Source organism: Ursus americanus, chromosome 21, assembly GCF_024610735.1.
Source record: "Ursus americanus isolate L20-20 chromosome 21, mUrsAme1.1.p, whole genome shotgun sequence".
NCBI classification, from domain to species: Eukaryota; Metazoa; Chordata; class Mammalia; order Carnivora; family Ursidae; genus Ursus; species Ursus americanus.
The window spans coordinates 40208778-40235716 of record NC_142147.1 but is presented as its reverse complement, the minus strand read 5'-3'; the positions used below and the strand labels follow the sequence as shown (position 1 = coordinate 40235716).

The window sequence follows — 26939 nt, the reverse complement described above, 5'->3', positions numbered from 1 at the left end:
ACTATGCGGTGAACAAAAGTATGCAAGTCCTCCAAAGTCACGGAGGCGAGACGCGAACAAAGGAGAGAGGATCTGCTTACAGAAGCCAAGCTGCCCCTATGACTTTGATTGTGCCCCATCCCCCTCCACTCTCTTCTCAAGGGACCGTCCTCCACTCTGGACCTACTCACCACTTACAGTCAAGCCTCAACCAGGCAAGGCACATCACTCCTACTGGGCACCTAACTCCTGTGTACAGCACCACTTCTGGAGACGAGAAGAGGCTCAGCCTACACCCTCCTTTGTGGCATCTTTATTTTTCTATCCGGTACACGAACAAAGTGAACATGGTCAGAAAAATCAGCTGCACTGAAACCCTTCAGCCAATCGTAAAACAGAAGGCATGCGGACAGGGAAGGGCAGGGGTGGCAATTCCAGACCAGCTTCCCCCAAAGGGCTTGTGCTCCAAGCCCGCAACCAGAGGCGGCTCTGGGAAGGGCTGTGCAGTGCATCTCTGGTGAGGAGGGACAAGAAGGACCAGTCACAACAGGGACTGCAGCCGGGCATGAGTTTATTGGCTTCTGGCCTCACGCTCCTGCTTGATGAAGTTGATTAGCCCATTGGTGGAAGAGTCGTGAGAGGTCACTGGGCTACTGCCGTCAAGCTCAGGCTCGATTTTCTTGGCCAGCTGCTTTCCCAGCTCCACCCTGCCAGGACAAGGAGAAAGAATGGTAAGAGGAAGTTCCAGCACCGCGAGTCAAATCCACAAGCCAACCCACAGGCATTCTCCACCCTTCCCAGGAGAAGGAGCAACTCACCCCCACTGGTCAAAGCTGTTGATGTCCCAGATGACACCCTGAACGAAGATCTTGTGTTCATACATGGCTGCAGAGGTGGCAGATGGGGCACATTAGGGCTTTACCGGCCCAATCCAACCTACCCCAGGCCAGGTCCTTCCCTGCTCACTCACCAATCAAGGCTCCCAGAATGAATGGCGTGAGCTTGGTGAACACAATAGAGTTGGTTGGGCGATTTCCTTCAAAGACCTTTAGAAAACACCCAGGAATGTCCCCTAGTTAGTTATAACCCCTAAATCCCCAGAACGGATGTGCACCCTACCCCCAAAAGCTGGGATATGCCTATCTGTAAGGACAGTCCCTCCTACTGGGTAGGACAAGCCAGGCACTCATGAATCCCTACCCTGACCCCACAATTTTATCCTTCCAACTCCAGGATGCCAGCCAAAGCCCCCTTCAGGAGAAGTGCTGACCTTGTGTGGCAACAGCTTCTCCAAGGCCTCTGGACTCTTCCCCGCGGCCTGCAGCTCCTTGCGGGCCTCCTCTTTCGACTTCCCCTTCATCAGGGCCTCAGTCTGGGCCAAAAAGTTGGCCAGGAGGATCTGACAAGAGAGACACCCAGTTCCACTTGGAAGTCCTGTGTGAGCTTCATGCAGAGGGGCAAGACTGCCCGGCACATCCCTGGTGGAGCTAGTCCCAACCTACGTCAGGCTGCCAGCCCCTAATGTAGAGTTCAGGTGGAGCGAGAGGGGGACTGCAGGGCGCATCTGACGACACAGCAAAGTACGTGACAACAGTAACTGCCCTTGAAGGGATGGATACGCATGACTTGCCAAAGACCCTGCTAGGAACTTAGCAATATCTACCTTTTTCTTTTTCTTTTTTTTTTTTTAAGATTTATTTATTTATTTATTTGAGAGAGAGAGACAGAGACAGAGAATACCAAAAAGACTCCCCGCTGAGTGCGGAGCCTGACTCAGGGCTCCATCTCACGACCCTGAGATCATGACCCAAGCCAAAACCAAGAGTCAGATGCTCAACTGACTGAGCCACCCAGGCACCCCAGCAATATCTATCTTATCGTCTCGTGTGCTGCTGTGGTAAGCACGAGTTTGGCTCCATGACCTTTGCCCCCTCCCTGCTGTTACACCTCTGTGGGTTACATTACATGGCAAAAGGCATCTTACAGATGGAATGAAGGTAACAGACCTTGAGACAGGGATAGGTGGGCCTAACGGAATCACATAGGCCCTCAGAAGTGGAAGTCAAGACAACTGTGTCAGAGAGATGCAACGGAAGGGGCAGGACAGAACTGAGGCTGGAGCGGGACTCAACCCACCACTGCTGGCTCTGAGATGGACAGCACCACAGGCCAAGGTGGCTTCTTGAAGCTGAGAATGACCCCCAGCTGCCGTCAAGGAAATTGGACCTTGGTCCTACCCTGAGCAGACACCCAGTGGAGCCTGCTGGACTTTAGACCCACAGAACTGAGATAAAAATCGGGTGTTGTTTTAAGCCACTAAGTTTGTGTAATTTATTACGGCAGGAATAGAAAACTGGCATAAGTGCCCACTAATGCATCAGCTCTTAAGTAGCCTGGGCGTAAAGTGAACCTGAGAAAGTGTGAGGAGAGGCTGGTCAGGGCCCTTACCTTGTGATGCAAACCCTTCCTTATCGGGTGCTGGGTCTGGACTGGGATGAGGAAGTCACAAGGTATCATCTTGGTGCCTGCAAAGACCACAGTGATCAGCCAAGCACCTACCCCAGCCCACGGGAGCCACCCGAGGGAGAAGTCTCTGCTGGTGGGCCCTCCACGTCCACAGCAGCCCCCGCCCAGGCCAGAGGGCCCCTACCTTGGTGGATGAGCTGGTAGAAGGCATGCTGGCCGTTGGTCCCTGGCTCCCCCCACACAATGGGGCCCGTCTGGTGGTCCACGCGAGTGCCGGACTTGGTGATATACTTCCCGTTGGACTCCATGTCACCCTGGAGCAGGGACAGAGACCCAGCCCTCTAGCTGCAAGCCTTGCTTTTCTTCATGCACTGTGCCTAGATCCTGCCTGGGATGCACCACGCGTACCTGCCCTGCCCTGTGTGGTGTCCACAGGCAGGACCCCTGTATCTCCCCTCACCTGTGAGGACACAGGCTCTTAGCTTTCTGGCTTAGACCACTGCAGGAAGGACCCACGACCAGGAGAAGGTGGGTATGGAGGTCTGAGGAGGACCTCTGTAAGAGCAGAAATCAGTCACAGTATCTTTAACTGATACCTTTTTTTTTAAAGTTTATTTATTTAAGTAATCTCTACACCCCACATGGGGTTCGAACTCATGGCCCCAAGATCAAGAGTCCTGTGCTCTTCTGACCGAGCCAGCCAGGTGCCCCTCTTTAACTGACGTCTTAACAGAAAGGCTGGCTGGGGTCCAGGGCTGGTACAACCTTTGAGGTCTGTCACCTCAACCAGATGCTGGGCTGTGGGGGAGCCCTGGCCCCTTCTTTAATCAGCTTCAGGTGTTGGTGAAAGTCGACTGTGCCTGCCCAAGGGCTGCAGGCCAAAAACTAGGATCATGCTGAACAAACCAGGGACAGATGTGGAAGGGCTGCATGGAATAGAATCGGGACTCGAGAAGGGCTGCTTGGTCCCCAGGGGTTCTGGGAGATCTGCGGGGGTGCAGAGGGGCGTGAACAGCCCAAAGGGGCACCACAGACTGGGTGTGAACTTGCTTTCCTGGAGGGACAAAGGCAGTACAAGCCAGAGGGGTCCCAGCTGGTGGCCCCACCCTCTGGCAGGCACACAGGGTGATGGCCAAGGAAGAAATGACCCAGGGAAGACACATGCCCTGAGGGTCTGACTGGCCACCACGATAACTAGTCATGCCCTCCCATGGTGGTCAAACTCAGCTAACACGCACCAAATGGACCCTGGTAACAGAGATTCACCCTGAGACTGGAACACAAGTAGGCCTTGGCTGTGCCCAAGGGCAGTTGGGGGAAAAAGCCACTAGAGGGGCAGGAACCTGGGCTCCTGGGCCTCCCAGGCCCCCCACAGGCTGACCCCAAGTTCTGGCCTGGCCTACCTGCTGGAAGTAGGCAGCAAAGCGGTGCAGATACTGGTCATAGGGCAGCATGGCCTGCGTCTCACACCCAAAGCAGTTGATGTACCAGATACCCAGCAGAGCCAGCAGGACAGGGACATTCTTCTCCAGGGGTGTCGTACGGAAGTGCTCGTCCTGAAACGAGAGCAGGGTGGGTGGGAGCTGAGCAGCTGCCCAGGAGGGAAGGAAGATGGGAGCTGGACCAACCAAATGTCTCTGACAGAGAACACAAGCCTCAGCACTTACCATCCAGTGAGCCCCTGAGAGCAGCTGCTCAAAGTTGTCAAATCCTGCGACACAAAAGCAGCGTCAACAGAAATGGTCATGTCCAGTGCCCTCGTGGCAGTGGACACAGCTTCTTCTGGAACCAAGGAAAAGCTGATGTGCAGCCAGAAGAAACAGGACCTGGGAAGACTTGGGCCCACAGAAAGCCTCTCTAACCAGAGTCAGCCTTGAGCGCAAAGGCCGATCTAACTTCACCTTCCATGGGAAACAACAGGACGGCAGTTGTGAGGGGTAGAGAGAAAGGCCAACCTGCAAATCCCAGAGAAAAGTCAGGCCTGCCCTCCTGACCAGAAAGAAATGTTCCAGCCAAGGGGGCAGAGGCCAACGGCCTGTGGGGTCAGAAAGGTGTTCAGGGACATGCGACCCCCACCCCTGACCGCAGACTACAACATGGTCTCCCACAACTAAAACACACACTCACCCACATGCAGTGCAATGGAGAGTCCAATGGCTGACCACAGCGAGTAGCGTCCTCCTACCCACTAGGAGAGACAGGAAAACGTGCTGAAGAAGGGTTGGCACACCCCGCCCCCCTCCCTCCTGCCACAAAATTTGCCCCGAGAGCAATGTTCTTCCACAGGAGCAGCATGGAGGGCCTGGGCCCAACCCACCTCTGGGAAGCAAGACAGCAGGCCAGGCGCTGGCAACTCTGTGCTGACCAACAGGGAAGACTACATGAGACTGATCAGAACCACAAGACTCAACTGAAGACCTTACCATGGCTGGCCCTGTCTCCTCAGACACAGACAGACCCAGTGCGTCATACTTGCACCAGGCCCGGCCTCCTCCTCACACAGACAGACCCAGAGCCTCATACCCACAACAGGCCCAGGCTCCGCCTCTGACAGACAAACAGACAGACCCAGTACCTCATACCTGCGCCAGACCCCACCTCCTCCTCAGACACACAGACCCAGTGCCTCATACCTGTGCCAGGCCCAGGCTCCTCCTCAGACAGACAGACAGACCCAGCGCCTCATACCTGCGCCAGACCCCACCTTCTCCTCAGACACACAGACCCAGTGCCTCGTACCTGTGCCAGGCCCAGGCTCCTCCTCTGACAGACAGACAGACCCAGGGCCTCATACCTGTGCCAAGCCCAGGCTCCTCCTCTGACAGACAGACAGACTCAGTGCCTCATACCCACGCCAGGCCCAGGCTCCGCCTCTGACAGACAGACAGACCCAGCGCCTCATACCTGTGCCAGACCCCACCTCCTCCTCACACACAGACCCAGTGCCTCATACCTGTGCCAGGCCCAGGCTCCTCCTCTGACAGACCGACCGACCCAGCGCCTCATACCTGTGCCAAACCCCACCTCCCCCTCAGACACACAGACCCAGCGCCTCATACCTGTGCCAGGCCCAAGCTCCTCCTCTGACAGACAGACAGACCCAGCGCCTCATACCTGTGCCAGGCCCAGGCTCCGCCTCTGACAGACGGACAGACCCAGCGCCTCATACCTGCACCAGACCCCACCTCCTCCTCACACAAAGACCCAGCGCCTCATACCTGTGCCAGACCCCACCTCCCCCTCAGACACACAGACCCAGTGCCTCATACCTGTGCCAGGCCCAGGCTCCTCCTCTGACAGACAGACAGACCCAGGGCCTCATACCTGTGCCAGGCCCAGGATCCACCTCAGACACACAGACCCAATGCCTCATACCTGTGCCATGCCCAGGCCCCTCCTCTGACAGACAGACTGACCCAGGGTCTCATACCTGTGCCAGGCCCAGGCTCCTCCTCTGACAGACACACAGACCCAGCACCTCATACCTGCACCAGGCCTGGCCTCCTCCTCAGACAGACAGAAAGACACACAGACCCAGCGTCTCATACCTTTACCAGGCCTGGCCTCCTCCTCAGACAGACCCAGTGCCTTATACCTGTGCCAGGCACCATTTCCTCAGACACCAACAGACCCACTGCCTCATACCTGTGCCAGACCTGGCCTCCTCAGACACAGATAGACCCAGAGCCTCATACCTGGTACCAGGCTGTTTCCTCAGACAGAGACCCAGTGCCTCATACCTGTGCCAGGACCAGTTTCCTTAGAAACAGACCCAGTGCTTCCTACCTGGTACCAGGCCCCACTTCCTCAGACACCAGCAGACCAGCATCTCATACCTTGCCAGGTCCAGCCCCCTCAGACACTGAGAGATCCAGTGCTTCATACCTGTGCCAAAGTGTCTTCAAATACTGACAGAGCCAGTACCTCATACCTGTGTTTGGTTGTGCCTCATGGGACAATGACAGAACCGATGCCTCCTACTTGTGCCAGGACCCACCTCCTCAGTCACTGACAGACCTAGTACCTCATATCTATATCCAGACTCTCTAAACACTGACAGCCCCAGCATCTCGTACTTGTGACTAGCCCACCTACCTGGCCGGTAACAGGTCAGAATCTGCTGGCACAGGTATGAGGTCCTATTCCTCATACAAGGAAAGATACAGTACCTTCTATCTGGGTCTCAGCCCGGCCTCCTCAGATACCAATAAACCTGGGTTTGGCCTGCACCAGACAGACCCAGTGCCTCCCGGGACAGTGCCAGGCCCAGGGCTCATACCTGATAGATCTTCTCAGCCTCAGCCCCAAGACCCACCTAGTCACACTTGCAGACTCCACTCTGTATCACTTAAATCCTCAGACATCCATTCACATCTTCCTAACAGCTTTTTATGGAGCACCTACCATATTCAACAGAAGCAGCCCAGGGGGGCTCCCCAGAGATGTAATAATCATGCCAAAAAATGTGAAATGAAATACAAGTGCTTGGGAGAATGGAAATACAGCAATGAAATCAATTGTAAAAGGAATCTGAGGAGTGCTTAAGCTTGGATCTAAAGAATGACCAGGCATTACCCAGGAAAGCACTGAGGGGGGAGAAGCATTCCAGCAGCCAGTACAGCATATGCGAAGGTCCTGTGGCAAGAACAGCCTTTCTCAACTGAGAGAATTAAGCCCCACAGAAAACACTTTCAATGTCTTCACTTCTCAACTCTCCCAAGGATGGTCCAAGGCTAATACCCTCCTAGAAGCAAGGAAGAAATGCTAATTCATGACATCTCCTGGAAGCCTTGGGGTATGAGGGCTTAATTCTCTACTGGAAGCCCACTGAGACAGGCTGGGCAAGAGGAACCACAGCACAGTCTAGATGAAGGAAGGCGTGGGAGCTGGAGGGTAGAAGCTGAGAGGCAATGCCGGAGGATGAAGCAGGGAGCCCCAGTGGTCATCAGGAACACGACTCGACCCTGGATGGGGAAGGCAGAGGGCTCATTCAGGAGCTTCAATCAAACAGGATGAATTGAAAAGAAGAGAGAATCAAGTGTGACCCAGAGGTTTCTGGCTTGGGTAATGAGATGAATGGTTGGAGCCCTTCACCTGGAAAGAGTCCAGGTCTGGGAGAACCTTACCAGACAGACACAGTCCCAGGAGCCACACTACGCCTGACACAGGCTCCCAGATCTCACTGAACAGACTCAATTCTAGAAACTGCACGGCCAAGCTGCTGATTTTGGCTGTCCCGGGTCATTACACCTCACTTTTGGGAGTCCAGCAATGCCAGCGTCTGACCTCCACCTACAGACACGATCTCGAGAACTCACTTTACCTGCAGTGGCCCTTTCAGATCGCACCTCACAGAGGTAGTTCCTCATTGGTTTGGCATTCTGTGCCTCCCCTGTCCCAGCCCCCAGCCCCTCACTTTATCTAACCACTTATAATCTACTTTTTTCCCATGTGAGTAACTCAGCCCCTATGCCCATCAGACCACACCTTGGCCTGGCTATAGATCCTCGGGCCTCTGCAATACCATGAGCTCTGCCCATCATGCCTGACCAGGGTACTGAGAACAGGAGTTCTGGTTCAAGGCATTCTATCTGTCCTACGTGATCCTAAGGGTTCCCGAGACCTCCCCAGGCCAACCGTAGGGACATATACCTATGATGACTCTGGCTTTCCTGTGAGGAGAGCCCATGCCTGATCCTACCACCGAGGGCCCCACCTGCACCTGACCCACATTCTCAGGCCTCACCAGCCACACCGGTTATGCGTTCCTGGGCTAGATCATGCCTACTCATTTCACCTAACAAGCCCAGGGACGCCAACTTGTCCCTGAATCCAGAGGACAAGAACCAACCGAAGATCACATTGATAGACCTCTGTCCATGGACTCATGACAAAGCCAACACAGATGGACGGAAGCAATGGCTTTGCCCACGAGCTCAGTTCTGCCTACCCAGGTCCTCCTCCAGGACTCACACCACAGGGTCAGACCCCTGCGGAGCCAGGCCCCACGCAGCTGTGCAGACGCGCCGGCTCCACATCTGTCTGTGCCGGACCCGGACTCTTCACATCTCAACCGACAGACCCAGGCCCACCTTCCCAAGCCTAACTCAGACTCCTCACGCCTTCCTGAGAGACCCAGCTCTGTCTAAACAGGCCTGACCTGAACGCCTCCAGGCCTAACTTGAAAAACCCAGCTCTCTATCCTTGTCTGACATGGCTCTTCGCATCTTGCAGCCAGAGCCAACGCTAACCACCGCTGCGTGACCCGGCACCAACGCCTCACTGATGAGCCTCAGCTCACAGGACACAAATCTCTCTGCAGACCTGTGCTCTAGAGACCGCCCCACCCACCCCTGCAAGATGTGGTTCTCCCTCCCTGTGACTAACCCATGCTCTCCAAGCCTCCCCTCTAACTCTAAGACCTGGGTCAGCACACCTGAGCCAGAACCATGTTCCAAAGACGTCACCAACAAGCCCCAGGCAGGTATCTCTGGCTCCAAAGCCTTTGCTTGAAAGAGCCACGTCCACCTGCTCACGTCTGAGGGCTTGCAGACCTCCTCTGAGCCCCAAGGTGGTCTGTTTACCTTAAGACCCCAGAGCTGCGGGACTCACCTGTGGCCACTCCACCCACCCAAGCTTCGCCTTCCTTCTTCAGGCCTCACCACAAAAACCCAAGGATACGGACCCTTGCCTGAATCCAACACCAGAAAGTCAATCTACCTACCTCACTGACCTCCTCAGGCCACACCTGGCAGGCCGGCTCTATCTATGCTGGACCTTAGTTCCTCAGTTCAACCCCAACTCTTCGGGCCTCCTCAAGACATTACACTTGGTAGACAGGCTTTGCCTTCCTGCCTCTGACCCTGGCTCCTCAGACCACATCTGTCAGGCCAGCTCCACTGACCTGTGCTCGACTCTGGGTCCGGAGACCATCCCTGGCAGGGCGGTTCAGCCAACCTTACATGCCTGTGGCTCCTTACACTGCAGCTGCTGGGCCGGTTCTACTGAGCTACACTGGACCCTGGCTCCTTATACTGCACCTAGCAGGCCAGTTCTGCCAACCTGTGCTACCCTGACTCCTCGGACCATATCTAGTGGGCCAGTTCTGCCTACAGTGCACGACCCTGGGTCCGGAGACCATGCCTGGCAGGCCAGATCTGTCTACCTTACGTGCCCAAGTCCTTACACTGCGGCTAGTAAGGCAGCTCTACCCACCCTGTATGTATGTCCTGGGCTCCTCCTACTGTACCCAGTGGGCCAGCTCTGCCTACCTGTGCTTGACCCCAGTTCCTCAGGCTTCACCTGACCGGTTGGTTCAACCTACCTATGCTCGACCTTGGCTCCTCAGACCATACCCAGCGGTCCAGTTCTACCTACCTGTGCTTGACCCTGGCTTCTCAGACCTTGCTTGACAAGTCAGATCTGCCTACCTGTGCTTGACCCTGGCTCCTCACAGCTCACCCAGCAAGCCAATCTGCCTACCTGTGCATGACTCCAGTTCCTCAGACTTACCTGATAGGTTACTTCTACCTACCTCTGCTTGATCTTGGCTCTTCAAACCTTACTGGTGAGCCAGTCCTACCTACCTGTGCTTGACCCTGACTCCTCAGTCCTCACCTGGCAAGCCAAATCTGCCTCCCTGTGCTTGACTCTACTTCCTCAGACTTCACCTGATAGGCTAAGTTCTACCTACCTATGCTCGACATTGGCCCCTCAGATCATACCTGGCAGTACAGTTCTCCCTACCTGGGCTTGACCTTGGCTCTTCAAACCTTATCTGGAGGGCCAGCTCTACCTACCTGTGCTTGACCCTGGTTCTTCAGACCTCACCTAGCAAGCCTACCTGGACTTGACTCCAAATCCTCAAACTTTACCTGATAGGCTAATTCTACCTACCTGGGCTTGACCCTGGCTCCTCAGACCATACCTGGTGGGCCAGTTCTACCTACCTGTGCTTGACCCTGGCTCCTCAGACCTTACCTGTCAGGCCAGTTCTACCTACCTGTGCTTGACCCTGGCTCCTCAGACCTTACCTGTCAGGCCAGTTCTACCTACCTGTGCTTGACCCTGGCTCCTCAGACCATACCTGGTGGGCGAGTTCTACCTACCTGTGCTTGACCCTGGCTCCTCAGACCTTACCTGATGGGCCAGTTCTACCTACCTGTGCTTGACCCTGGCTCCTCAGACCTTACCTGTCAGGCCAGTTCTACCTACCTGTGCTTGACCTTGGCTCCTCAGACCTTACCTGGTGGGCCAGCTCTACCTACCTGTGCTTGACCCTGGCTCCTCAGACCTTACCTGTCAGGCCAGTTCTACCTACCTGTGCTTGACCTTGGCTCCTCAGACCTTACCTGGTGGGCCAGCTCTACCTACCTGTGCTTGACCCTGGCTCCTCAGACCTTACTTGGCAGACCAACTCTACCTACCTGTGCTTGACCCTGGCTCCTGAGAACTTACCTGGCGGGCCAGCTCTACCTACCTGTGCTTGACCCTGGCTCCTCAGACCTTACCTGGCAAACCAGTTCTACCTACCTGTGCTTGACCCTGGCTCCTCAGACCATACCTGGTGGGCCAGGTCTACCTACCTGTGCTTGACTCTGGCTCCTCAGACCTTACCTGGCAGACCAGTTCTACCTACCTCTGCTTGACCTTGCTTCTTCAGACCATACCTGGAGGGCCAGCTCTACCTACCTGGGCTTGACCCTGGCTCCTCAGACCTCACCTAGCAAGCCTACCTGGACTTGACTCCAATTCCTCGAACTTTATCTGATAGGCTAATTCTACCTACCTATACTTGACCTTGGCTCCTCAGATGATACCTGGCAGTCCAGTTCTACCTACCTATGCTTGATCCGGTTCCCCAGACCTCACCTGGTGGGCCAGTTTTACCTACCTGTGTTTGATCCCAGTTTCTCAGACCTCACCTGGTGGGCCAGTTCTGCCTACCTGGGCTTGAACCTGGTTCTTCAGACCTCACCTAGCAAGCCTACCTGGACTTGACTCCAATTCCTCAAACGTTACCTGATAGGTTAATTCTACCTACCTGTACTTGACTCTAGCTCCTCAGACCATACCTGGTGGACCAGTTCTACCTACCTGTGTTTGACCCTGGCTCCCCAGACCTTACCTGGCGGGCCAGTTCACCCTACCTGGGCTTGACCTTGGCTCTTCAGACCTCACCTGGTGGGCCAGCTATACCTACCTGGGCTTGACCCTGGTTCTTCAGACCTCACCTAGCAAGCCTACCTGGACTTGACTCCAACTCCTCAAACGTTACCTGATAGGCTAATTCTACCTACCTGTACTTGACCCTGGCTCCTCAGACCATACCTCGTGGGCCAGTTCTACCTACCTGTGCTTGACCCTGGCTCCTCAGACCATACCTGGTGGGCCAGTTCTACCTACCTGTGCTTGACCCTAGCTCCTCAGACCTTACCTGGCAGACCAGTTCTACCTACCTGTGCTTGACCCTGGCTCCTCAGACCTTACCTGGCAGACCAGCTCTACCTACCTGTGCTTGACCCTGGCTCCTCAGACCATACCTGGTGGGCCAGGTCTACCTACCTGTGCTTGACCCTGGCTCCTCAGACCTTACCTGGCAGACCAGTTCTACCTACCTGTGCTTGACCTTGCTTCTTCAGACCATACCTGGAGGGCCAACTCTACCTACCTGGGCTTGACCCTGGTCCCTCAGACCTCACCTAGCAAGCCTACCTGGACCTGACTCCAATTCCTCGAACTTTATCTGATAGGCTAATTCTACCTACCTATACTTGATCTTGACTCCTCATATGATACCTGGCAGTCCAGTTCTACCTACCTATGCTTAATTCCGGTTCCCCAGACCTCACCTGGTGGGCCAGTTCTGCCTACCTGGGCTTGACCCTCGCTCCTCAGGACTTACATGGCAGACCACCTCTACCTACCTGTGCTTGACCCTGCCTCCTCAGATCTCACCTGGTGGGCCAGCTCTACCTACCTGTGCTTGATCCTGGTTCTTCAGACCTCACCTGGTGGGCCAGTTTTACCTACCTGGGCTTGACCCTCGCTCCTCAGGCCTTACATGGCGGACCACCTCTACCTACCTGTGCTTGACCCTGGTTCTTCAGACCTCACCTGGTGGGCCAGTTTTACCTACCTGGGCTTGACCCTGGCTCCTCAGACCATACCTGGTGGGCCAGTTTTACCTACCTGGGCTTGACCCTGGCTCCTCAGACCATACCTGGTGGGCCAGTTCTGCCTACCTGGGCTTGACCCTGGCTCCTCAGAACTCACCTGGCAGGCCAGATCTATCTCCCCATGCTTGCTCCTGGTTCCTGACACTGTACATAGTGGGCGAGCTCTGCCTACCTGTACCTCCTCTCAGTTGCTTACATCTAAGACATTCGATTCTTACCTGGACTCAACTGTGACTTTTTAGATCTCACTGGACAGACCTAGTATTATGAACCTGCCCTCATCTTGGCAGCATAGACCTTACCTGACAAACCCTGCTGTACTCACCCATGCTTAACTCATATGGATAGTCCCAAGGATACAAACCCATGCCAGATACGGACCTCGTAGACCTTACCTGAGAAACTCAATTCCACATTATCTGTATCTGACCACAACTTGTCAGCCTTGCAAGACAACGCTACAAGATAGGTAGAGGTGCAATTCTATCTGCCTACGTTGACCTTAACTTAGAAGATCCAGATCTAGTCACTTACACTCAATCCTGGCTCCTGAGATCTCACCTGAGAGACTGAGCCCTATCCTCCCGACTGTCACTTCATTACTGCAGAGATCACCTAAGAGATAGAGTTCTTTCTAGATAAGCCTAACACGGCCTCCTTAGGCCTTACCTGACAGATCCAGTCTACCTACCTATACCTAAACTCAGTGGGAAGACAGAGTTGAATAAATCTAACCGTGGCTCTTCAGGTCAACCTACCTCTGCTTACCCTTGGCTTCAAAGATGTTACCCAAAAAACTCAGCTCTACCCACCTATGCTTGGCCCCAGCTCCTCAGGTTCAGAATACAAACCAGGGCCTGACCTCAGCAACTTAGACCTTACCTATTTGAGACCCAAAAGTACAAACTTGAAACTCACCTGCCCTCTCAAGCCCCACCTGACAGACCTGTTCTACATATCTGAGCCAGACCCAGAATTCATACACCTTCCGGATGCATGCCTCTGGGATGTTCCCCATCCCTCTGCCTGACTCCAGCTTCTGTCTTTCCCCAGGCGACCCAGGACCACCTCCAGGATCATCAACCTGCGCATCACCAGAACCGCTAGGTACCACCCGAGGGCACAGTTCTCACCTGGACCCGATCTTGGGTTTCTAGTCCTCACTTGTCAGACTCAGCGACGTCAGCCCGTCTTCGGCTCCAGTGTCCTTACCTGAGTAACCCACTTCTTCCTATACGTGCCTCATCTTGGCCCCCGAGGCCTCCCTAAGAAACCTAGTCATACACACCTTGTCTGCTTTCAGCTCCTGTGACCTCAGACAGACGAGGTTCTCCAGCCCTCCCACGCCGGCAGACTCCACTGTACAAACCTAACCCGAACGGACTCTTCCCTCAGGCCAGACTGCTCCTGGCTGCTTACCTCAGCCTGAGGGAAAACTGGTGAGAGCCTGTTGGTGCTGAGAGACTTGGCCCTAGACATCTCACCCCATAGATGTGGCTCTCTAGGCCTTCGTCCACCACGAGCTTCTCAGACTACACCTTACCGACATAGCTCCTGTCTGTTCTTCCCCTGCCCCCATGCCCCAGTCCTCACCTTTTATAACTCAGTGTATTCCTACCTTTTACTCCTCTGGGCCCCTTGAGCCCCACCCCAGCCAGAACCCAGTGCCAGAACCTTGGGCTGGTTGCGGGTCCTCAGAGGCCTCTGCAACCCGAGCTCTGCTTATCACACCTGTCAGGATGCCAAGAGCCAGGTAGCTAATGTGGCTCGGGGCACTTACCTAGGTTTGCCTAATTCTGAGTTTTTATCACTTCATTTGAGTGATCAGACACTCATTACCTGATATTCACTTTGCAGGACCAGTCGGACAGACCCCTATGTATATACCTGTCCCATGCCAGGGACTTCAACTCACAGACCCAGGTTAAAGTACCTGTATGTGACTCTGGCTCCTCAGACCTCACTTGACAGAACCATCCTGAAATAACCTGTGTCTCCCAGAATTCACAGACCTCATCAGTACCTTTACTTGTCCTGGCTCCTCCTCAGAACTCACCTGTGCCTATCCTGGTGCCTCTTTAGACGCCACCAGCCAAAGTTAGCTCTCCAATGTGTGCTAACTCCGGCTGAGCCCTGAGAAACCCCACAATGTACCACCGTATCTCTGCCTGATCCTGACATGAAGCTACCCCATAACTGACCCTAACTGATGAGCCCCCACCACTTACACATCCCCCTACCAGACTGGCCTCTTCTGATCTTACTTCAGAGCCAGCACAATATCCCTATGCCTGTCCTGACCCTCCATCTCACCTAAGAGATACTAGCTTCAGAAATTTCACCTGTCCCTGGCTCCTCAGATGTCACCTTCTTGATTCAAAACAATAATACACCCTTAGCGACCCAGGCAGGTCCCTCTTCCAGCCACTGTGTATGTGGTTTGCCGGGCCCGGCCCAAGAGGCCTTCACTGTGCCCACCTCGGCCACTCAGGCCTCACTACCCGGCCCCGGCCCCACGCTGGTGTGCCCAACTGTCATTCCCAGGCCTTACCTGGGAGGCCTGGGCCTTGCCCTGAGCCGCCGCCCCCCGCCCCATCACCTCTCCATGCTGGGCAGTCATGGGCAGTGAAAACCCACATAGGGCTTTGGCTAGCAGAAGACCCTCTTGCCCCTGACCACCACCTGTTGAGGCTCCGGATCCCAGAGAAGAGGCAGCAGGTGCCTCCCCTACTTTATCAGACATGCAACGTTTGTTAGAAGCTGCCCGATCTCTCTCGACCGGGGTTCCTCCTCTGAGCCACAGGATGCAGAAAATGATTTGAGTGACTTCTCAATTCTCACAAGGATGGTACATAATTAGTCCCATTCTAGAAAGAAGTTAACTCATGACACACAACAGATGCCTCAGGACATTAGGGCTTAATGTTCTCCCAGACTCCAAGGCCTTTAGACTTTTCAAAGGAGATTCCATCTGTGGATGCTGCCACCCAGCAAACAGCTTCCAGTCTGAAGGCCTGGAAACAGACCCAATAGGAAAACCCCCAACTGGACAATGCCCTCCTTGAAGCGCCTGCTACAGTCCCGTGTTAGCACAGCGCCCCCTGCGTTCACAGCGCCCACACTGCACCCCACAGACAGAGCCCTTCTCCCAAGGCCACGCGCAGGCCAGCCACAAGGCCAGGTCCCGCTCGCTGCCTGGCACCAGCCGTGGCTGTGGCAGAGAGGAGTCCGTGACCCCCGCTGCTAGGTTAGCCCGCAGCTCGGCCTCTCAGGCACAGTCTGCTCTGCAAGCTGCCTGACAAGGGCCCAGGCGGGCCCCAGGCCTGGCGCCTCCTCTCTGCTACCTTCCAGCTGTTCCTGTACCTCCTGACCAGGCCTGCCCAGTCACACCTCCTGCCTCACCCTGCCCTGTGGCCTTTACGGACTGTGGCTGCAAGTTCGGAGAAAGGTCATCACTGAGAATAACTCACAACCTCAGTTTAGTGAGGGGGGGTAGGGGTGGCTCCAGTTACCCCCCAGTGGGTGCTGCTGGCAGACAGCCAGGGGAGTGTTAGCCTGGCCCTGCAAGCTCAGCCCGCCCCGGTGGAAGTGGAGCCCTCATCCCAATGGGGCTGCTCCTGCCCCACAAGCCTCCCTGAGGGCCTCTCAGCCCTTCCCAAAGCCAGGCATGCAGCAGGTGCTCAATAAATGTTGACCTGACCTCACAGGCCCCTCATCTGTGTCACGGTGGTCATGCCTTGACCACGGACACATAATTCACCCAGCGCAAGGAAGTGCCTTTACTTACATCCCAGAACTCGAACATGTTTTGTGGGTCAATCCCAAACTCCTTCACTTTGGCCTAAGAAGGGGCAAAGAGAGAGAAGGAAGAAAACCTACGTTAGCTAGATAAGAATAGGAGCTCCAGGGTGCCCGGTGTCCCACTGTCCAAGCTGGGGACGGACGGGGTGAGCCTAGAGCAGCCTGTCAGTCCAGGGCAGGAACCGGCAGCAGCCACCCCCAGAATTGGACACGAGGCCAGCTCCCATCCAGCAACACCCGAGGCCCGGTGCCTGTGAAGCCCTCCGGCTGAGGGAAGCTGCCCAGCCCATGCAAGGGCCTGGCCCCACACACTGCCCTGTAAGAGCCGCTGCCTGGACCTGTCGGGGTACAGAGACTGGCCCATCCAGGACACATGGAAACTGAGCCCAGGGCTGGAACCCGAGCAGAGCAGGGGCCACCTCCCAGGCCAGGTGTCCCACAGCCAGGATACCTGTCCAGCCCTTCCAGTATCAGAGATGGTGACTCTGTCCCTGGAAGCCTTGAGGCGATAACCAGACCCACCCCACGGGTGCTCTGTCCCCTGGGCAGACAGGGTTAGCAAACCCTTATGCAGTCCCAAAGGAGGAGGCGCTCTACCGACCAGTGAGCTCTGCCAGCAGGAAGACAGTGGTGCCGTGGTGAGCCAGCCTGAAGATGTCTCCTGTCTCCCCACTATGGGCAGGTCAGCACTGGAGGCAGGGGTGGGGGACGGACAACAGGGGCGGAGGTGGTGGGAAGGGGTGCTCAGGACAATCTGAGTGTGGTTCCAGCTCTGACACGGCCCCATACAAAGCCCACCACACGGCAAGTGCTCACCTGGTTTGGTACTTCCGGCACACAGCTCCACCCTCCCCACCCCATACCTCGCACAGCCTCAGGCCAGGCGGACTGGGACAACTGGCAGGTAGGAGACCGCATTCTCATCCCAGCACCACTGACTCATGCAGTCACTCGGCAAAAATCCTTCACTGGGGCTTAACCTCCTTATGTAAGAAATGGGATGCACCCCCACCCCATGCATCCCATGCGGGGAGAGGGCCCGTGGCAGGCTGGCAGAGGCCAAAGGAGGTCATGTGTGTGGTGTTCTGGACATCAGTCAGGCCTGGGAGGTGGATGCAGCCAACCAGATCCCTTTGGAGCTACAGAGATTTGATGAGAGGATGCAAAAGGGATGGCTTGCAGCTCACATACCCACAGGCAACCCAGCCTTCCATCCCATCAGCCAAGCCAAGATCCCCAGACCTGTGAACCACACCTTCACTTGAGGATTCCCATTGGCTGTGACCTTGACGTGACCTGGGCCCTCCCAGGGAAGGAAGTCTGGGAGCCCACATGGGCACTTACCGTGTTAGTAGACAGGGCAACAAAGTGCTTTGCAACTGCAGAAGGCTACAAGAGACAGAGCCAGGTTACACCAAACCCATCCCAGGGGCCACCCGAGGGCAGCAAGCCTCCCATCCCTGGAGAAACCGAGGCCCTGGGAGGGACTGGCTATTCCCAGTCCTTGCCTCTGAGGCTGTTAAGAGGAGCCCCATGTCAAGGTCAAGAGGACAGAGGAGTGAGGCCCATCCTACCTCACAGGCCCTCACAGGCCCAGGTTTCCTCCCCTGTAAAGTGGGTGTGGCCATGGGTAGAGAGGATCCCTCCTGGGCCAAGGGACCTTGAAGTGCCTTCAGCTAGTTAGGGCAGGTTCTAGCTCATCTGACCTGTCTGGGCCTGGCAAAGCCCAATGTCTAAACTGGAAAAAGCAGGCACCACGAGAGGCTGCCTCCCGCTGCCAACTTAGGGAGAAACAGGGCGACGGCATTAGGCTTGGCCACTCAGGTGCACGGGCCCGCCCACCCTGTCCTTCCCAGTGCCCACCGCCCACGCCAACACTCACATCCTTGGCCGAGAGGAGAAACCACTCCTTCGCTGTCTCCGCATTCGTGATGGTCTCCTGGGTGGTAAAGGTCTGAAGCCAGAAAGTACAGCAGTCGGTCTCCAGCTCAGGCTCAGTGTGGCCTGGAACCAGGGCCCAGCAGCAGAGGCCATGTAGGTGCCCAGTGATCACGAGCAGGGACAGTCACCCCACATAACCCCTACCCACCTATCCACAAAGCCACAGTAAGTGTCTGTATCTGGGGCAAAGGCCTGGAAGGAGTAGTGCCATCATCCTGGGATCCCAGAACTTCATAGGCAGAGGAAAAGGAATCCTAGTAAAAGCCACAACCCCCACCCCACACCCCACTCCTCCACCACAGGTCAAAGGCCAGAGCATCTGTCAGGAAAGGGGCTGTGGCCATGCCTGGGGCTCCCTTCAGCCCAGGCTAGGCTCTGATCTCAGAATTCATATGGAATTCTTAATATTTTATGTGCACCGATGTGAGTAAACAGGGTAAATGACAACAGACAAAACCCTTACGTTATCTGGGCATGGCTCTGGGATCGGAAAGGCACAGACATTAAGCACAGGGGTCTCAGAAAGACAAGAACAGTCCCAGGCTGGGCACAGATCCCATAAAGCAAACAGATGTGGCTTTAAGATGAAGGTTCTGACTAGTCTGGGCTTCCATCAGGAAACTGTGTTTGCCGCCTGCCAAGGAACAGTCTGAGGGCGGCGGTGCTGACCCGATCCATAAAGCACAGTGCGCTCAGGAGGGTCCAATGCCCGGGACAGTGGCAAGGCATCCTCCACCACCCCCACCACCCCCACAGGGCTGGGGAGCCAGGCCAGGACCAAGACCCATACCTTGGAGGCAATGATGAACAGGGACGACTCAGGGTTCAGGGTGGCCAGAGTTTTGGCAATGTGGGTCCCGTCGATATTGGAGACAAACCAGACCCGGGGACCTCCTGAAGAGTAGGGCTTAAGGGCTTCGGTCACCATGAGGGGTCCCTGTGGGGAGCCGCAGCATCAGAAAACAAGATTCCAGGGCCCACAGAGGTGGGGAAGCCAGGTCTCACCCTGGAAAAACCAAGACTCTGGGTGGGCCCCCTTGCCCCATCCCCAGGGAATCCTCCTCACCAGGTCAGAGCCGCCAATGCCGATGTTAATGACGTCCGTGATGGGCTTGCCCGAGTACCCCTTCCAGTCGCCGCTCCGGACGCGCTGGCACAGAGCAGGGGAGATGCAATCAGCCCAAAGCCCCAGGTATAAACTGCTGCTCAATAGCATCCTCGTACCTCAGGCCCAACGTCCAGGTGCTCGTAGGCGCCTCCTGAGACCGCACTGGGAGCTCCCTGCGACACTCACCCCCCAGCTAGACCCTTCTTCATCATCAGCTAAGTGAGGGACACCCCCACCTCTCAGAATTCACAAAACAAAGGTGAACTCTCAGCAGAACCTAACGTATAAGAGAGCGAGAAGTGTGAAATGCCAACTATCGGGACTGGTCTGTGCCAAGGGACAGGACCATCAGACATGCAGGCAGCCCCTACATGGACCCCACCGATTCCCATCTCCTATCATTTACAACTCTGTACAGCACCCCCAAGCTGAGTAAGGAGGACCTATGCACCCACTGGGATACAATAACCCATTAGTCATGTTAAAGGAACCACCTGGCTTCTTGGTGCTTACAATAAAATGCAAGAAAAGAGAAATAAACTAAAGAACTTTCAAACAAACAAACAAACCCGGAATTGTTGGGTTTAGAATTCCCAGCTTCTGCAGGCAACAACAGATGCTAAAATTAAGAGATGGCTCCTTGGCAAAGATCAAACGCAAGACACTGTAACAAAAAGCACAGTATGAAGGAGAAGCAGAGAGTGTGGCTGTAAAACCTTCTTTTGTTTGGACCTCCCTCCGAAAGACCGAAGGTGATAACACAGAAAACATTTTGGTCAAAGATAAGGCTTCTGAGAAAATCTGCTCCGAAAGACAATGGTAGAAAAGGCCTTGTCCTGAAGAAACCTGTAGGTATGGCTTTTGCCTGATGGAGCGAACCTCCGTCCCCCAGTAAGCTTCATAGGAGACCTACAAAGCTGTTAAGATCACTGAACTGTCAGCAACACGACCAGCTTGGACTGGAAGGGACAGAGACATTATGAAAGGAAACGAGGGCTTTGGATACCCACATTTCCACAGGCAGTCAGCAGGCTGGGAAAACCGCACAGGTACAAACACAAAATACCTTGCAGGTAACAAGAATGAAGGAGGGCAAAGCCAAAAACCTTGAGAAATGATTCCGAGGCCTTGAGTCCTAACCAAGCAACTGCCAACATATGTCCTATTGGATTTCAGAATTGTTCAGACCAAGGACTCCTGTATGCCTCCAATGATCCCCCTCTTTTTGAAAAGGAAATTTTCCTACATCAATTACTCTACGCCTACCTCACCATTGTTCGTTAGGTGTGTGACATGTAAATAAACTGTTTAATTCTCAGGTCTTCAAATCAAAAGGAAGAGTGTCTGCGTTGTATTAGAAGAAACGCAGGAACTACTATACCTGCACCCAATTCACATGATGAGGCTCTTGACCTCTGGCTGATACTGTAATGGGATACGGCGTTAGGAGAAGGAGGAGGCCATTTCCATGTGGAAAGAACATGAACCACTGGGAGCCTGAAGGCAGACTATGCAGCCAGATGGGTCCCAGTGGTCCTCACCTCTTGGCATTACATTCATGTCCTTGTGCTGTCCCCTCCTACTTTGATCAGAGGTGACCTATACAACCAACAGGGTATTACGGAAATGACAGACATAATTTCTGATGCTAGCTCAAGGTAAGAAAGGACCTTGAGGCACTCTGCCTTGCTCTCTCTTGGGTCACTCATTTGGGGAAGTCAGCTGTCTTGTGAGGAGGACACTCAGCCTATAGAAGATGCACACGGTAAGGAACTGAAGCCTCCCAAAAGCCAGCACTAATGGCGAGTGAGTCATCTTGGAAGCAGATCCTCCAGGCTCCATCCGTCAAGCCTTCAGAGAAGTGCTACCCTTGGCCAACATCTCGTCTACAACCAGCCAGCACCACCACCGCAAATCCTGATCCACAGAAATGTCGACTGTTGTTTACAGACACTAAGCTGTGGAGCCATTTGTTATACATCAATAGAAAACTAGTATATATATCTTTCCCAAAACCAGTAACACCCAGCAACTTGGTTTTTTGGGGGTTGTTGTTGTTTTTTTTTAAATAAGGCAATCAGTTGCCATGGGAAATTTTCCATCAGTACAGAAATAAAGTTGCTCAGCTTCTCAACCCTTAACCTCACCATTAAACTTTTGTTACAATAAAGCATCCTGGAGAAGAAAATTGTAGGTCTTTAATATGATTACACACACCCTTTATTTGACCGGATGGGGTTTTACGACACATGCCAGTTCTGCAACTTCCATTTTCAACTTCATGGCATGGTGCCTGGGACTGCGATACACAAACACACGCTGAGCTCACTAATCAGTCCTCTGATAAATGGGCTTGGGTTCTTTATGTAATTTTTTAATAAAAAAATTTTAAAGATTTTATGTTTAAGTAATCTCTACACCTGACATAGGGCTCGAACTCATGACCCTGCGGTCAAGAGTCATGCTCCACCAACTGAGCCAGCCAGGAGCCCCAAGCTTAGACTGTTTCTGATTTTTGCCACTACAATCAAGATCATGGTGAACATCCTCAACCCAACCTTGGCGGACTTCTAAGAGCACATCCATGGGGAATGTTCCTTACGTGCAATGGCTGCCACTCAGCAGCATTTTCTGAGCTATAAATACCCTGTCCGTCTGAGTCAGGTATCCCGCAGCCAGTGGTAAGGGAAGGCTTTCCTGGAAATAGCTTCCCAGACAGCCAGGACCACGCTGTCCGCAGCAGACCTGAACACGCACAGGCTCGTCGAACACAGCAGCGGGCTTCCGACGCCTGTCAGCTCCACCACTCGCCACCAATGGCTGGAAAGGCCCATCCCTACACCCAAGGCCCATCACAAGTATCGACCACTGTTAAGGGGCATTCTGGAATCCAGATTCCCAACAGGATGCCAACCTTTCCTCACCCTAGGAAGTCCCACTCACCTGGCTATCAGGCCTCCAGGACTGATGGCCACATCACTCCTGCCATCCAAGGTCTGAAGTGGCTCTCAGCCAAAGCCACCAGACTTGGACCAGCGACAGACAGGGGCCGCTGGTCTCAGGGACAAGCTGACCAGAGCCCAGATTATCACTCCCAGAGCACGCATAGCCCATACATATGATGTGCACACACACATACACACACATCAGCCCTGTACCCCAGGCTTGAGGATGGCCACTAACCCTTGCAGAATCGCCCCTGGGACAGACACTGAGGTAACAGTGGTTGACGTGGGGAAATCTCTAGCTGGTTTGAGGCAACCCCTACACCCTCCTCCCCCACAGGAAAAGGGGGCGTGGTTATGAGCATCGACACAGACCCAGGGACATTTCTGACTTAGTTTAAGTACAAATAAGCTGAAGAGTAGGTAAAAATGAACCCGCATGTGTGAAAGTGTGTGCACGTGTGTTTCAAAGAGGAGGAGGCAGACGTACACATACACACAGAGCACACGCACAGGAAGCTCAGAAGATCTCGAAGGAACGTTGGAAACGATGCCTCTGGAGAGCTGGCTGGGGGTATGGCCAATCAAATGTTAGAACATTGATTTTATCTAGTTCCAGCCTAGAAAAGGAGGGCATATCGCTAAAGAGATTAGAAAAAGCAAGTCTCTCCTGTACCATCCCACCCCTCGGGGCCCTCGCTTTTCAGATCTCCACCCTGGCCACACTGTCACCACAAGCCCACAGGTGTCTGGAGTTCAGCAGGAGGCTGCTCTGTGGCCCCCCACAGGTACGTTCCCTCCCCACAGGGGCAGGGGAATCCCCTCAGAACACGGGGCTATCCCGCAGATCAGCTCCATGTCAGGCTGCGGTGAGGCCGTGGATCCTCTCCAAGCAGAGTGGAGGGGCGGCCCATCAGGGCCCCCAGACTCCCAGACCCACACACATACACGGCCAAGGGCACGTCCAGGGCCGCGCTGCCTACCTGGCAGAAAGACTTCATCTTCTCCAGGACCCTGTTGACCTCTGGCATGACATCCTTGCCATCCACCAGAATGGGTGTGTTTGACCGGTTCCGCAAGGCCACGTGCAGCACTGCCCGATCCTGGGGACGACAGGCAGTGCGTGAAGACCCCCCACCCCAGGGCCGCCACGCCGGCTGGGGCGGTGAGGGCACGGTGCAACATGGCCCAGGAGTCGGCTCAGCCCTTTCTCTGCTGGACGTGCAGGCCCCGAGGTCTGTTAGTACCACAGTCTACGGACAGTCACAGGGGGAGGGAGACCAGGAGAAGCCCAGGACAAGCCGAGAGGGCCCCTAGCTGGTCAGGGCATGAAAAGCCAGGGAAAGAGGAACAGAATGAGCAAAGGCAGACAACTAGGGGACAAATGGGGACAATACAGATCAGAGACAAGCAATCAACAGCTTCAGAGGACCGGGGCTCATTAAAGCTGATCTCATCGCCTCCCTGAAACTTCAGGGTGTCTTTGCCGGCACCTTCTAAAAAGCACCCCCAGCCCCTTGGATATGGAGCAAAGCAGACAACTCAAACGTCCCTCACCAAGCAGCCCCCTCACACTAACTGCCAGAAACCAAATGGAACTGTAGCCTGTGACAGGTGCCAAGAAGCTGGCCTTGTCACGTGAGAGCAACAGTCCCATCAAGCTGAAGCTGGCGGAGGAGTCCTTGAAGCAAACAGGTCTAAAGACCCCAGGTGGGCAGGAAAGGGGTGGTCACTGGGCTCCAAAGCAGGGAGAGGCCCTTTAAGGTGGAGGACTTTTTTTCTTTTTTTCTTTTTAAAGGTCTTTTTTTTTTTTTTTTTTAGATTTTATTTATTTATTTAACAGAGAGAGAGAGAGACAGCCAGTGAGAGAGGGAACACAGGTGGGGGGGCGGGGAGGGAAGAAGCAGACTCCCAGCGGAGGAGCCCGATATGGGGCTTGATCCCAGGACTCCGGGATCATGCCCTGAGCCGAAGGCAGACGCTTAACATGCCCTGAGCCACCCAGGCGCCCCTAAGGTGGAGAACTTCATGCCATGCCACTCTGCCCTCACTCTGCCCAACCTCACTCCTGTCCCCCATTCCACAGGAAAATGCACTCCTCCAGGAAGCCCCCCTTGACTGCGGCCTCCCTCAGCCTAGCCCAGCCGCGAGACAGGTTGAGTTTAAAACCTCTGTCTCTTACAGATGTGAGGTCTTGGATAAGCGATTTGCCTTCCGAACCTCAGCTTCCGGGAGTGTAAAAGGAGGATGCTAACCCTGTAAGGAAGAGACTCCGATCACTTAGTGATTATTATGCCTCCAGGCTGCCACTGCGATTCAGGAACAGGGCCCCCAAGCCCTGGCCTTATCGCTGCTTCTTACTGACGCCTATCACGGAGGAGGCTGAGCTTCTGTCCTCAGATTCCTCTTTTCACCAACAAATCTTGCAGCAAAGATAGACCAGAGTTACGTTCTCGGTGCATGCTGTGAGGAGCCGTCTCCCTGCAGGCCTGAGACGTGCTCTCCCTAGGCAGACACTGGCAGCCATTCCACGCTCACCAGATTGAGATGGCCAGTCCCGGGGAAGACGCACCCCAGGGCCCTGCAACCCGCGCAAAGAAACAGGCTGTCATGCCCCTCGTTAAGCAAAAACATTGCTTAAGAGGAAAGGTGAAGACAGTGTGAGGCTATCAGTCAGATGAACCCCAAAGGGAAGGAAGAGGCCCTGAAGGGTATGCAGCATCTGCTGTCCACAGGCCAGCTCACCTCTGTGAAGTTGATCTTCTCACCGCTGAACATGTGCTCCCGGGCAGCCTCTACACCCCTGGACTTGGCCTGAGAAGAGAAGATACTAAGGCCTGATCCCATCCACGCTGGCGACAAGAGCCCAAGCCACCAAGCTCTGGGCTTGATGGAGCCCCCAGTGGGGCTGACAGATGGCTGCAGCCTGGTGCCCTCCCCCGCTGCCTGTGAGGGGTCTGCCTGGGTCCCCTGAGATGCTGCTCAGAACCCGAGCCAGGGGGCAGGAGCTCAGAGCCCTACGTCGGCACAGAGGCAGTGACCCAGGTCCACCGAGGGAAGGGAATAAAGCTGCTCAAGGAGCCCAGCTCGCTTGCCAAGCTGTGGGTCACAGGTCAAGCCCCCCACAGCAGATCATTACCAGGTCCACCAGCATCTGCATCACAGTGTCGTTCACAAGGTTCTTTGAGTAATCCACCAGAATATGCCCATGGTTCGTGTTCAGGTTCAAGCTGCAAAAGGATGGCAGAAGCCAATGACCACACCCCAGTTCTCCCCAGCCTATTCCCTGACCAAAGCTGCATCCAGAAAAAAACATCCTCCCTGAGCCACACCCCAACAAGCCTCAGCTGCCCAGCACAGTGGCGCTGTCACCTGTCTGCCCATCAGGCTGAGCAGCAGCAGCAGCAGCACCGTGAAAGCGGCCATTCTCGCAGAAGGGAGGTGGCGACCCCTCCTGAGAAGCCATTCCTCCGCTGGACCAGCGAAGGCAAACAGCTGGGTGCACCGCTCCTGCCCAGCCAAGGGAGCGACCATTCCCTCCCAGAGCTTCCACGCTGCGACTCTCTCACGGAAGGACTCAGCAGGCAGGGCTGGCCATGGGGACTTCCAGTCCTGAGCCCCAGACCTCCCCTGCCCAACACACCTGCACCAGTCACCGGAGCACCCCGAGATTCCTGCCCCCCAAGATTTCCTCCAACAGACTCCTTTCCATTTTCTGATCGTTCATAGGTCTCCACACCGAGCCTCTTTCGCAGAAATCACTGTCCCCTCATCTCCCCCCTTCCTCCGCGGCTCCCTGCAAATCCCCCAGACCTGCCCACCCTGATCGCACCCCGCGGATGTCCCCACCCGTTCTGGGCCAGGAGCGGGGGGAAGGCGACAGCCCTTTCCTCGCCTGCTGCGTCAGCGAAGGCCCCTGCCCACAACTGCGGAAGGAGTCCCTTCTCAAATGGCAGAGGCTGGGAGGGCGGGGGGGGGGCAACAGGAGGTGGAGAGAGAGATGCGTGCCACTGCAGAGACGCAGCCGCGGAGGGGCCTGGTTCTCATGACTAAGCAGCTCGGGTTCTGAGACCACCGGCGAGCCCGCGAGCCCCCAAAGAACCTCCTTCAAGGAGGCGTCAAGGACGAACTGAGGCCTAGGCCTGGGCCCCGATCCAAGGCCGGGGGCGGTCGAGGACCCCCGGGGACCGCCGGGGACCGCCGGCCCGGCCGTCCCGACCCCCGGCCCGCACACCTGACCCGGTGCACCGCGCCCGGCGCGCCCTGATCCAGCTCCGGCCTGTCCGCGCCCCGCCTGCGGCCCCGCGCGCGCACCTGAAGTGGCTGAAGCGTTCCTTGTCCCCCTCGAAAAGGCGGCGCAAGTTGAGGTCAGAGCCGTGCTCGCGATACCATTTCTGCAGCTTCTGGAACTGCGGATTCTGGGTGAGCGCGGCCATGGCGAGAGCACTGGGGTACACGGGCTCGGACGAGCTTGCAGGAGGAAGACGAGGTGGGCGGCGCGCAGCTAGCGGAGACCGGGTA

The 26939-nt window shown here is 55.3% G+C and overlaps 1 protein-coding gene across 1 annotated transcript; it reads right to left on the bottom strand.

The window, feature by feature from the left end:
• Positions 1-277: 277 nt before the first annotated feature.
• Positions 278-26939, bottom strand: GPI (glucose-6-phosphate isomerase). The gene is made up of 18 exons (XM_045796196.2): positions 26733-26939; positions 25558-25648; positions 25164-25232; positions 23402-23521; positions 19432-19515; positions 19156-19302; positions 18307-18378; positions 17769-17813; positions 16411-16464; positions 4573-4633; positions 4113-4156; positions 3849-4001; positions 2630-2759; positions 2428-2504; positions 1250-1378; positions 950-1025; positions 798-864; positions 278-686 (listed from the first exon to the last, which is right to left on the bottom strand). Exons 1-18 carry the CDS (start codon positions 26852-26854, stop codon positions 551-553), a joined length of 1677 nt encoding a protein of 558 aa, XP_045652152.1. The 5' UTR covers positions 26855-26939; the 3' UTR covers positions 278-550.

Coding starts and splice junctions, on each gene's coding strand:
- GPI (XM_045796196.2), bottom strand. CDS start 26,854: ATGGCCGCGCTCACCCAGAATCCGCAGTTCCAGAAGCTGCAGAAATGG. Junction 4,157..4,572: donor CTCCATTGCACTGCATGTGG/GTGAGTGTGTGT, acceptor TTTGTGTCGCAG/GATTTGACAACTTTGAGCAG. Junction 687..797: donor AACAGCTTTGACCAGTGGGG/GTGAGTTGCTCC, acceptor TTGTCCTGGCAG/GGTGGAGCTGGGAAAGCAGC.